General features: G+C 35.3%; 4 protein-coding genes across 4 annotated transcripts in view; 1 reads left to right on the top strand and 3 right to left on the bottom strand.

Moving 5' to 3' along the window:
- LOC101894584 (ATP-binding cassette sub-family G member 1) overlaps positions 1–2983 on the bottom strand; it is a 97797-nt gene extending 94814 nt beyond the window's left edge. Inside the window, exons 1-3 of the mRNA XM_020035436.2 lie at positions 2717–2983; positions 303–362; positions 48–240 (exon numbers count right to left, since the gene is read on the bottom strand). The gene's annotated coding sequence lies outside the window, so the exon portion shown is untranslated. The remainder of the gene's footprint in view (positions 1–47; positions 241–302; positions 363–2716) is intronic.
- Positions 2984–3177: 194 nt separating this feature from the next.
- On the top strand, positions 3178–4201 carry LOC101897449 (rRNA-processing protein UTP23 homolog). Its single transcript, XM_005179707.4, has 3 exons — positions 3178–3389; positions 3454–3654; positions 3720–4201. The coding sequence occupies exons 1-3, from the start codon at positions 3270–3272 to the stop codon at positions 4185–4187; spliced, it is 789 nt and encodes a 262-aa protein (XP_005179764.1). The 5' UTR covers positions 3178–3269; the 3' UTR covers positions 4188–4201.
- Positions 4202–4630: 429 nt separating this feature from the next.
- On the bottom strand, positions 4631–6439 carry LOC101897274 (dehydrogenase/reductase SDR family member 7-like). Its single transcript, XM_005179706.4, has one exon. The coding sequence runs from the start codon at positions 5642–5644 to the stop codon at positions 4679–4681; it is 966 nt and encodes a 321-aa protein (XP_005179763.1). The 5' UTR covers positions 5645–6439; the 3' UTR covers positions 4631–4678.
- A 94-nt stretch (positions 6440–6533) lies between these two features.
- Positions 6534–7420, bottom strand: LOC101894422 (exosome complex component RRP40). The gene is made up of 2 exons (XM_005179687.3): positions 7241–7420; positions 6534–7172 (listed from the first exon to the last, which is right to left on the bottom strand). The coding sequence occupies exons 1-2, from the start codon at positions 7305–7307 to the stop codon at positions 6550–6552; spliced, it is 690 nt and encodes a 229-aa protein (XP_005179744.1). The 5' UTR covers positions 7308–7420; the 3' UTR covers positions 6534–6549.
- Positions 7421–12565: the final 5145 nt, after the last annotated feature.

The raw sequence follows: 12565 nt of genomic DNA, 5'->3' as shown, positions 1-12565 counted from the left end.
GAGATTAATTAAATCGTAAAACATAGTTACAATGAAGTTATAGTTACCAGGATTAAAGATTTAATGGGTCCTTATAAAATATTTTTCCATTATTTTAGGATCCAAATATCCCCTGAGTCCCTCCCCTACCAAAATCTGTTGAAATATGACCTTGGATGGAATTGTGAATATTACAATATATTGGAAATCCAATAACCAATTGAAGGCAACCTTGTCTTTGTGGTAGACTCCCCTGAGGATCTAATTTGAAAAAAGAAAAATCTTTAAACAGTATGGAATGGTTACAAGGAAGTTATAGTTACCACGGTTATAGACTTAATGGCTTCTTATAAAAATCCACTATTGTAGGTCCCAAATAGTTCCTGAAAATATTAAAAAAAATCTACGATTATTTATGTTCTCAGTCTACAGGGTGAGATGAAAAACTGCAATAAATCTTTTGTGTCTCATACCAGCCCGACGTCAAGGAAGGTAACGGAAGAAAACATCAACATCAGCAGAAATGGTTCGAAAAGTAAAGGAGCAACTTGATCGAAACCCGCATCGCATTGGCCGTAAAATGGCTGTGATCTGAACATATCGCAATATTCAAATCGGCAAATATTGAAAAATGAGCTCGGAAATTCCTAAAAGTGCAAGAACTTAAATCAACTGCACGTGTTCGCACGCAAAGGAGTTTAAAAATCCAATTAATTATATTTTTTATAAAAATAAATTTTTGTGTCATTTTAATTTAATTTTTACAACTGGTTTATTTTTTATGGTAGAATGCATTTATTTAATTATGGCGATTGTAAAATGGTTGACCTTCACAGAGTTATTAATATTGGAAATTACAAATAAATTTTTTAATTATGGACAAAGACCTTTGCATATATGTATGCACACGTAAAAGTTTATTTCTAATGTGATGCAAATTAGAGGGGAAAAGTTCAGCTTTCGAATAATGATGGGTACATGTTCAATAAAAATCAGAATTACATCCTGAAACAAGGTTCAACAACCAATACTTAAATCCAACACATCCCTTTTAAAATTAAGTCTTTGTGGTTAACAGCTCCCTATAGAGATTCAATGAATCAATTATCTTATCTCGCCAAACTAATCCCAATTTCAGACATTAAAATTTATCCAAAAATTAACAATTCCAATTTATTCGCCATCTTCCCAAAAAAAACTAATTATATCACTCCGTTCTAGCCTAGATTCCCATGCGCAAAAAACTTTAACAATTGACGTCAACCATTAATTGATTATTACGAATTCATTAATTTGCAATAAATTAGAATTTTATTACGAGCAGTCAATCTTCTTCCAACGCCCCATTAAGAGGATTGTATCTATTGATTGGCGTTGGTTCGCATCAAAAAAGTGTGTGTACCTGATCAGAGTCGCGTACGCCCAAAGTGAAACGTATGCATTCATTGATAAAATGCAAGCCAGAATATTTTTTTTTATTATTCGAAATAATTTTACAATTTATATGCCTGACAAAGGTGACGAGTATTGGAAAACATCCTAAAAATACAACACGTGTCGTCATGCTACGTATGGCACATGCGGTGGCGTTTGCATTTATCCGGCCAATGAATGGAAAACCGAAAATAACCACTGATCTACAAAGTATCAGTATCTGATGTCAATTTAAAAAAATAAAATCCGTTAAAATTTCTGTTAAAATCTTAAAAATACCGAATATTGCCGTTATATTAGAAACTATACGACGACGTGGACCTGTATAGGCAAATTTTGTCATAAGCCATTTGAATATATAAATACGAAACTTGAAAAAAATCGGTGAATAATGTCGATAAAATCATCAAAATACCGAATATCGAGAGGTACCGTTCTATGGAGGCTATACGAAGACGTGGACCTGCACAAACAATTTTCTGTCTTAGGCTGTGCTATCCCTTACGAACTCCAAATACTAAATATGAAACAATTCCGGTGAATAATTTCGCTAAAATGCCGAAAAACGGGAGGTACCATTACATGGGAGCTATACCAAAACGTGGACCTATATGACCCATTTTCAAAACCATAAGTCCTGCAGTCGTAATACCCGTTTGAGTAAAATTTTATCAACCTACTTCATTTTGTTCGGAAGCTGGAATGATTTCCACAGACGGATAGACGGACAAACGACGGACATAGCTAAATCGACAAAAAATTTTATGCTGATCATTAATATATACACTTTGTGGGGGTCTAAAATGTATATTTCGAGGTGTTACAAACGGAATGACAAAATTAATGTACCCTCCATACTATGGTGGAGGGTATAAAAAGTAATTGGGACCATTTTTTGCACTACCACAATCAAACCATAAACCACTTCCAAATCAAATTGTTAAATGGATGCTAGTGTGTTCCATGCACCTTTACATCACCCTCCCTGGAAGAAAATACAACCATTTTAATAAGAACGTTTCTGACCCTCTAGAACCCAAAATGCCAAATGTATTCCCATGTGATCCAAAAATGGGTCTGAACACTTCAAAATCTCTAAATCTCTGCTAGCAGAACCGACGCATCGAACTTGCGATATTTTCTACTCACGCAGCTCCTGGAAAACAACTATTATGATATATATAACTCCCAGAATCTTAAAATCCACAGACATGGGTGCCTGCCGCAAGTCAATGGCAGGTATCCATGTCTGTGTCTCCAAAAAGAAAAAAACAATAAAAATGCACAGATATTTTATACTCACATGTACAATTTTTCAGAAATTTGTGGACTCCTTTTGTTGTTTTCGTTGCAAAATCACTCAGTGGCTCCTTTTTTACATCACAACACAAATAAAGAACTCTTCACACAAACAAAATAAAACAATAACAAGGATATTTTGCCGCCGGTCAACAGCTGATTGCCACCATTGTGATTAGAGATGCCACAGCCAACATCCGGTAGAGGAAGACCAACAAATGTTTCTCTCACTACATAACAAGGCAATAATGGGCACATATGCACTACCGCTATATATGTATTTTGCCATAAATTGCGAAATTCTTAAATCTATGAAAAAATGTATAACAAAAATCAAAATATACTTTTAAATTGTCTCCTTGTTTCAACGCATAATTAACTCAGATGGTTGGCAATTCCATAGCTGAGAATGGTTAACACATGCTTCTTCTTTCTTGCGATGAACGTGTTTTCATGTGTGACACGCCATTGTGAATGATTCGTTTAGTTTGTTTTGTTTTGCAGATAAATCAACAGCATTTCATTATTAGAAAAATAAATTAATATATCCCTTTAAAATGAAAATAACACGCAATAAAAAGTCCCACAAGACTCTTATGTTCTACACCACACATTTCCAATACCATGAACCCTATCAGGTGCTAATTGATGCCACATTTTGTCAAGCTGCTCTTAAGGTAAGTATGGGAGAATGTTTTCCAATGAATTTTCTCGAAATTATAAATGAAAACATCTTTATAGAATAAAGTCATCATTGAGGAACAATTGAAGAAATACTTCCAATCCCAAGTGAAGTTGTTAACCACACAATGCATTATCTTGGAGGCGGAATCATTGGGGCCCCCATTGACAGGAGCCACACAAATTGTTAAGCAATTTTTCGTACACAAATGCGGGCATGAGGGCAAGGCTGTCACCGCAGCGGAATGTATCAAACAAATGGTGAGTTGGAAGTGAATTTCGATGCAATGTGAGAGAGAATAAAAAACCAACTTTGTTTTTTACAGACCAAAGACTCCCGTTACATCGTTGCCTCCCAGGATCGTAACCTCCAGGCCAGTCTACGTAAAGTTCCCGGCCGTTGTTTACTCTATCTGCACAAAGCTGCCCCTGTCCTAGAGGCACCATCGGATGCCTCCAAAAAATGGGTCGACAAAAAAGCCAGAAATCTTTTGCCCGCCGAAGCTGAGAAGAAAATTGAATTTTTGAAAAAGAAGGAAGGCCTGATTGCCAACAATACAGATGCCAAGGCACCGCGTAAACATAAAGGACCGAAAAATCCCAACCCTCTGTCATGTAAAAAGAGTAAAAAAGAAAAACAAATGCAAAAGTCACAAACAAAAGCACAGCACCAGCAACCGGCCAAGGAACATAAATTTGCGGAAACAAGTAAAACTCCCATGAAACCGAAGAGAAAAAGGGTCAAAATTCCGGCACATGTTAAAGAGGTTTTGAAAAATAAAAACTCAAGTTGATTGGAAACTTAAAATTGGTTATTAATACGGGAAAGAAAGAAAAAAATAGCTTTCAATAAACTTGCAATTATTAAGAATCATACATGGAATTCTCCAGGAATGAATTATATCTATCCTCTGATTAATTCTTATTGGATCTCAACTAACAAATTTCGTTGTTATTTTAGATTTAGACTTTTACTTTTAAATTTGAATGTCTTCTTTTTATTTTTATTTCATTACGATATTATTTTAATTTAGAAAAATTTTGAAGTACCAGCTATTTCACTTAATTCAAGATTTACTATAATTTGCTCCTTTCCAGAGCCTGAAAGAATCTACTAATTTTTCAATATTATAAAGAGAAAATCGGTTTTCGTTCGTTGCAGTAATGGATCCGATCAGTTATGTTGAGTTGGATCCATTTTTGATTCATTTTAAATGAGAACATCTGTTTTTTTTTACAAACGTAAATCTCTTTATTCTATATTTTCCTTATTTTAATACTTCAACTATGCTTCGCCATCTCTTACCTTTTGCATTCGTTGTGGTGTTATAAAGCAATTCATTAACTTCGTCAACATAGCATATCTTGTAACGTAGCACATTAGATTGACAGGAAAGCGACCACACCAGGACATCTGTAGTTTATTGGCCAATGCCGTGGCATAAAGATATCCACAACGTTCGGCAGTCATACGATATCTTTCGTTAATTTCACGACCAAATTTCTCCTCCGGTAATGCAGTAAAGGCTTCTTTTAAAAAATCCGTGCTAACTGGACCTGGATTGAAAATTGTCACTCCGAGTGATTGATGTTCAAGAGCCAAGGAGCGAAAAAAGGCATTCAGCGCATGTTTGGCAGCACAATAACTTGCAGAGAATGGTACAATAGCAATACCGGCCACACTGGATGTACAGGCTATGTGTCCCTGGCCATTTGTTTTGTCCAAAAAATAACGCACCACCAAACGTGACAAATGTATTGTTGCAAAGACATCCAATTCGAAGAGATCACGATCCACTTCAATTGCAATATCTTCCCAATGGGCACGTTGTGAACGTCCAGCATTGTTCACGAGGACATCCAGTTTTCCAAAATGTTGTAAAACTTTGTCAAAATGTTCTTTCTGTTTTTCCACCTTAAGTATATCCATTGGTAAGACGAGTATGTCGTTTTCTTTTATCTCATCTTTTGACACCTGTAGACATTCTTCTTTAACAGCTTCCAACAACTCTTCACGTCGAGCAGATAAAACCAATTTTACACCATGTTTTGCCAACTGAACGGCTAGGGAACGACCAATGCCACTTGATGCTCCTGTTATCCACACCACTTGGCCCTTAAGTTTGGCTATAGATGAACCGAAGTAGGTGTTCCACCAGAGTCGTACATTACAGTCGAGGAGAAGCCATAGCAGGATGTAAATTAAATAAAAAACGATAATGGCTAATAGAATAATTTCAGCGATTATCATGTCTCGCTTGTGCCGTCTTAGTTGGTGGTGTAATGTTAACTCTCTGTAGCTGGAATGCAGGTAGTTATTGGCATTAAATAAAACTCGTTTTACAATTTTCTGCTTAACCCATTAAGGACCAGGTGGGGTTTTCTTAATAATCAGTTTTGCAATATATCAATATGTTGATACTGGATCTCAAAGGACAAGGATGAATTTTTCGAACGAAATGTTCTTAAAGGATAGTCCCTTCCACCAACATAAATTTTAGTATACAAATGTTCTCCAAGGTCCAAGGATTTTTTGAATTGCAATTTCAAGAAGGACCCTCATGAATTTTATAAAAAATATTTTCTTAAAGAACCAGAGTGAATTTATTTTCAATGGATTTTCATTAGGTTTTCCTTAAGGATGAAGGTGGATTATTTACAGGGTAAAATGAAAAAACTGCAACCAACTTCAGACTGCTGTCATTTTTAAGCCACATGTCCGACAGCTGTTAATTTTTTTTTAATTTTTTAGATCAACGGACCGACAGGTTATTTCTTAAAGATAAATATCGAAAAAAAGTTCCATCAAATTTAATTTTTTTTCATCATCTTCTCAACAGTCCAGAATACAACGACCAAAAATTTGGGTATTTCAGTAGTTACCACAAAGGGTTAAAAGAAAAGCAAAGAAAAAATGTTTGTACATTAATATGTTGGTATGTGAAAGTCCACGTTATATTAAGCTGTAATTACATTGCTCTCTCTAAGCTGAAAAGAGAGGTGGCTTGAAAGATTTAAACCACTTTCACGAAACATTTTTTTTTTTTTTGCTCTTAGAGAGGAGAGGTTGAAATAAGATATAGAGAGAGTTATAAAGTGTTATTACAAAAAAGTCCAAATAAATTAAAAACATTCTCGCCTTCTCTTGTTGTCTGCTCATATAAATAGTATATTTCCAATATTTTCACAAATTTTCGATATTTGTTCGTTGGATGCATGTTCGGCTGCCAGGATGGCATTTCCCACAGCAATTGTCTCCTTCACCGATTTCGCTTTGATCCAAATGCGACCATTCAACCCCACAGCAATTTCAAATGGTATTTCTTTGGTAAGGGCAGCCAAAAGTGGGCAATTTTCTCTCAAAATCATACGGGCCAAATTGAGACTGCAATTGAAAACAAAACCATCGGACAGCACACCAAGTTTGCCTTTTTTGCCCGATGAGTTGACACATACCAATTCGGGTTCAAAATCTTTGCTGGCCACAACAAGGCGGGCATATACCAAATCACCGGTATTAACATCGGGACGATTTTTCTTGGTGGCTTGTTCAAAGGCCAGATAAGGAAGAGCCGCCTGTTCTGAGGAACCAATATCGACGCGGAAAATATCACCCGCTTTCGAGGTAACCACGCCAATTATATGTTCTCCCCGTACCGGAACATAACGCCGTTGATAGCTATCCACCCAAAAGGTATTGGGTTCCTTGTGCTGCAATATACCAACTTTACAGGCCACAACATGTTCATCTTGCCGCCTTAAACCGGGACCGAGAATAACTAACAAGTAAAAATTTGTTTTGTTTGTTAGAAATGGGAGAGTTGAAACTATTTTTTGTGTTTTTTACCTTTCTTTGTCTTGCCCATTTCTTCGGCAGCTGGAATACGATCTCCGGGCATAACAACTTCAGTCATTTTTATGTTTTTTCTTGTGTTTATTAACTAATTGCCTCCAAAAATTAAATTAATGATTAAATTCTCCTCAAACCACCAACCATGTGTCAAGAATCTTTTTTTTTTTTTTTTTTTGGTTTATTGAAAAGTAATTGTTGGATAGGTACCCGTAGTACCTATATACCAAGACTAGTTTTGCTTACATATTAGTGAATACTTAAGTAACTAAATAATTGAACTAGTTCCATGGTGAATATGACATATGACATCATTTTTGTTTACAATTCAATTTTGGCTGAAGTAATGAAATTACAGAGTTCCTTGATGACGGTGTTTGTTCGGTATTTCAATAAAGCAGGTAAGTTGGTAAAATCGTTGAAAATATTGAAGTTACATCTTATGCTAGGAACACAATTGGAGCGAACGACGAATTTTTTCGCGGCGTATCTTCGTCGTCAAAAATAAAACACATATGTGTATATGGAAGTGCACACAATCACGGCACCGGCGAAAATTTCGTCGGTCGCCGCGAACTCAATTAGCTTTATTTCTATTTCATACGCCGGCGACCGGCGAACAAATCAGTACAAGGTGGCCATACTTGTACGAATTTTATGTGTTTTAGTAAATAAAGTTACTTTTTACTTTAAAATTTGTTATGGTCACTCTACTATCTGTTACTCGTATAAAAAAAAACATAATTAATTTGTTTATTTATTTGTGTACTTGCGCCTGAGTGAAGATGGATATCAGTGAATATAATAGAGAAGATGGACATAAGTGAAATTATAATAGAGAACGTAAAGAATTATGTGTTCTTGTATAATTCATTGTAGTCAACAAATGAGCAAAAAGTAAACAACTTCATCAGCTGTTTTATAATTTCGTCGGTATTGTGTTCCATACGACGAATTTTCGCGGCTCATTTTGTCGCCGCGTAGGGCGAAATTCGTCGTTCGCTCCAATTGTGTTCCTAGCATTATGTGGTGAAATTTATTGCACTCAAATATCAAATGATTTTCCGTTTCAGGTACATTACAAACAGCACACAAATTAGTGTCTATCAGGTTCATTTTATGCAGGTACGTTTTGCAGTATGAGTGACCCGCTAGGAGTCTATTGATAATTTTAATTTCTACAGGTTCTAAAGACATTTCGTCATGCCAGTGTTTTTTTGGTGGAGATGGAAAGAAATTAGAGAAGTATGTGCCTTTTGATAACGACAATAGTCTATATTTTCTAACCCATTCATCCCATAGGGCTTCATATATTTCCGCACGAGCATCCTTTACGGCTAAATTGGACGAAATTACACAGCCAGCTTCCACGGCTTGTCTGGCAAAATAGTCGGCACGTTCGTTAGATGGGATTCCAATGTGGGATGGAACCCACAGGAAGGTAAGGTGACTTAAAGTTGAATTGTTTATTTTGTTGATTATTATGTTGACTAAATAGTTGTGTGATGTGTTGTTTCTTAGGAGCAAACAGGCATTTTTACTATCCGTCAGGATTACTGCCCTTTGAATACCATCTTCTAAAATGAGGTCAACGGCCTTGTTAATAGCATTGAGTTCGCCCATGAGTGATGAACATTTGGCGTTAATTTTGAATAGAAAGTTTTGATTTGATGATATGTTGCAAACTCCGCAACCTGTCGAGTCTCCGATAATAGAGGCATCAGTTGCCCATATGGAAGTGCCGCTAGATTTGAATTCGTTTAGTTTTTCAAGATATATACTATAAAAGAATTCTTTTGATTCTGAGTTTTTTCCAGCATTAAAGATGTTCATAGCGTATGAAATTTTGTCGCTTGGAATTTCAGACGGACATATTTTGGTTTTGTCGAAGATGTGTTTGAATTTGTTGTATACCAATCCAAGACTTGTTTTATTAGTTGGGTAAGACGTGAATTTTTCATAAGTGTCCCAGTGAAACATTTTGAATTTTAAAAGCTCTTTCGCAGCTAGATACTGCGACCTTAGTTCCGGAGGCAAAACGATTGCTAAGGCGTAAATTATGTGAACAGGCGTTGAAGGTGTTAATCCTAAGTTCTTCCGTAGAATTTGGTTTTGACACGTTGTTAGTTTTTTATTGACGTAGTTGGGCATGTGAGCCATTGAAGAAATAGAGTACTCAAGTTTTGAAAAAAGAAGCGATCGGGAAAGGTTCACAGATATTTTGGGGTGAATTCCATCTTTAAGCGAATTTACCATTTTCAAGGCATTTAGGGTGTAGCTGGAAGTCTTAATTACTTCATCATAATGATTTTTTATAGTTAAGCTGTTTTTTATGTGTCTTCCCAGAAATTTTATTTTGTCCACAGAGTTTATTGGAATTCCTTCAATTCTGATTTGTGGTATTTTTCTGGCACCTTTTGCTACATACATAACTACAGTTTTTTCAGTGTTTGCAGAGAGGTTAAGGGATTTTAATATCCTAATAAATTCATTCATCTTGTTCTGAAGAATATTGTTAGCAGCGTCAAAATCTTTTTCTGCTGATAGTATAATGAAATCGTCCGCAAACTGAAAAGTTTTGATGGATTGGTTATTTATACCATGTAAGCCGAGAGTATAAATGTTAAACAGAGTAGGACTTAGACAGCTTCCTTGTGGAAGGCCATTATAGATCTCTAAACTTTCGTTGCCCATCATTAAAATCCGTTTCTTTAAAAAATTTGCAATCCACGTAGTTATATCGCTGGGACAAGAGAGCTCAATTAAAATTTTGACGAGTAGTTCAATGTTAACACAATCGTATGCTTTTTCCACATCCAAAGATACAATTATGACTTTATCACCTTTCTCTTTATGGTAGTTTATTGTATGTAGCAAATCATTTATGCACATAGATGCAGATAGATTTTTCCTATAAGCATATGTGTTTTGGGGGAGGATATTATTTTGATCAAGGTAGGTCTGAAGCCTTTCCTTTACCATTAAGTTTATAATTTTCGCAAAAACAGATATCAACGCGATTGGTCTGTAATTAGTAAATATGTCCAAATCTTTGCCGATCTTCGGGATGGGAACAATCTTAATTTTTCTCCATTCTGTGATGAAATTGCCATCTTTCCAAGTATTATTCATAGCTCTTAGTAAGTTCTGCTTGGCCATGTGTGACAAATGGTTGACCATTTCGTAAGTAACACCATCTGCACCAGCTGCTGATGGTTTCTTCTTTTTCTGCAGCACATTTTCAAATTCTTCATATGAAAAACTTGAAGACGATTGTGGCTTTAAATGCATGTGTTGTATTGGGGTATTATTAGGGACTTGATCCCTAAGATGAATTAAAAATTGTTTATCGTTTTCAGACGACCATTGAGTTTTATATATTGGCATCGAAGAATTTTTACATCCCCGAACAAATTTAAAAAGTGCCTTGGAATTTGGTTCGTTGTTTAGATCATGAAGTTTTGTTTTGAAAGCTTTTCTTTTGGCAAATTTTACAGCGTTGTTAAAGGCTTTGTTAGCCTCAATAAGTTTTAAAGCATTGATGTTATTATTGCACATGTTATATGTTTTTTGAGCTGCTAGCTGAAGTCTGTGGGTTTTATCTACCACAGAGTCCCACCAAACTTTTGGGCATTGGTTATCTTTTAAGAGATAAGTGGATTTTTTAATTTCATTTTTGAAAGTTTCATTAATTTTCTCAAAGCATGGAACAATATTTGCACTATTTAATGATTTTAATAGCTTTTTCTTAGCTAAGAACCGTTTGCTTCTGATATTGCTGATACCAATATTAATTATTATAGGGTAGTGATGGCTTCCTCCAATTGTGTATGGTTGTACTTTCCACGAAGTGGTTAACGCCGTATTCGTAAAAGAGAGATCAAGAACAGAACCAGTGATGTCAATAGATCGTTTTTTAAAAGTGAAATTTCCATCATTAAGTGAATAAAAATTAGATGGATCGAAAAAGGTTTTGACAATATTGCCTCTATGTGAATCAAAGGTGTCTCCATAGCAGGAATGTCTTGCATTAAAATCGCCGCAGATCAGTACGTCAGGACGTGATTCCAGAAAACATAGTAGTTTATCGAGTTCGTGTTTTATTTCAGTGGCTCTAATAGAATGAGGGAAATACACAGATACTATGGTTATGTTGTTTGAAATATTTGTAGTTTGGCAAATAAGTATGTCCAATGGTGTTTGGAAGTGTACTTTTCTGAACTTTATATTCTTTTTAAAGAGTATGGCAACTCCACCGTAGTTGTCTTTTCTCTTTTTTGAAACAATATTATAGTTGGATATAGATGTGTTGTTTTGCGATTCATCGATATTAAAAATTTCACTTAACATGCAGATGTCGATGTTGAATTTATTCAAATAAAATTCAAGATAATTCTTATTCTTGTTTAGGCTTTGAATGTTATGTTGTAAAATGTTCATGATAAAAGATGATTAGTTTTGATTGTTTGTATAAGAATTTGATTTTGGAGTTTGAGAATTTTCATTTGAATTAATTTTATATTTTGTATTTTTTGCAGGACCTGGTAGGAGGGATTTTCTGAAGTTTTCCAATATGTCTAAACCTTCCGCGCAGTTCAGAGAGGTAAGTAACTGGGACATTTGTTTTGTAAACATTGACATGGTTTTTTCCAGATCTGATACCTTGGCAAAAGATGGATGTTCAAAAACAGGAATTGAAGGCGCAACAGTGATGGGGCTAGCTACTGGATGGTTGATTTTAGTATGAGGAGCTGCTATTTTGCTATATTTTATTTTTGTAATTCTTCTGTTTATTTCATCATTAAAATTTCTTATATTTTGATTAGAAGATTTGTTAATTGTTGGAAAATGAGATTCGTAGCTTCCATCAGCTAAGATGTTATAATAATTTTGGGATTCAGGGTATGCCTTTATAACTTCTTTCCTGCTTAGATTTGACAGTGTCATAAGCGATTTGATCTCTTTTTCCGATTTCCACCTTGAACATTTTCCTTGTTCTGTGGCATTGTGATCATTCCCGTTGCACAAAATACATTTTGGAGTGTCACATTGTTCTTTACATTTTGTATTAGTAAGGCAATCATTGCATTTTTGTTCCTTGCATTGGTTTGGACATATTATAAATTTACCACAGTCTAGACAACGTTTAGTTGATCTACAGCGTATAGCAATGTGACCAAGACGGCCGCAGTTTTTACAAAGGCGTACTGGGGGTACATATAGGTCAGGTTTGACCCTAGTACCGCACATAAAAATCGAATGGGGAACTCCATTACATATTATTCCTACCTTAACAGTTTCAGTCTCTTCTATTTTGTTGTT

Source organism: Musca domestica, unplaced genomic scaffold, assembly GCF_030504385.1.
Source record: "Musca domestica strain aabys unplaced genomic scaffold, Musca_domestica.polishedcontigs.V.1.1 26, whole genome shotgun sequence".
Lineage (NCBI taxonomy): Eukaryota > Metazoa > Arthropoda > Insecta > Diptera > Muscidae > Musca > Musca domestica.
The sequence above is the reverse complement of the archived record's forward strand: the minus strand, read 5'-3'. Positions and strand labels throughout refer to the sequence as shown.

Bases quoted from the DNA above. Each gene is read 5' to 3' on its own strand.
- LOC101897449 (XM_005179707.4), top strand. From the start codon at position 3,270: ATGAAAATAACACGCAATAAAAAGTCCCACAAGACTCTTATGTTCTAC. The intron at 3,390-3,453 runs GTAAGTATGGGA...ACATCTTTATAG, and splicing joins TTTGTCAAGCTGCTCTTAAG to AATAAAGTCATCATTGAGGA. The intron at 3,655-3,719 runs GTGAGTTGGAAG...TGTTTTTTACAG, and splicing joins CGGAATGTATCAAACAAATG to ACCAAAGACTCCCGTTACAT.
- LOC101894422 (XM_005179687.3), bottom strand. From the start codon at position 7,307: ATGACTGAAGTTGTTATGCCCGGAGATCGTATTCCAGCTGCCGAAGAA. The intron at 7,173-7,240 runs GTAAAAAACACA...TTTACTTGTTAG, and splicing joins AATGGGCAAGACAAAGAAAG to TTATTCTCGGTCCCGGTTTA.
- LOC101897274 (XM_005179706.4), bottom strand. From the start codon at position 5,644: ATGATAATCGCTGAAATTATTCTATTAGCCATTATCGTTTTTTATTTA.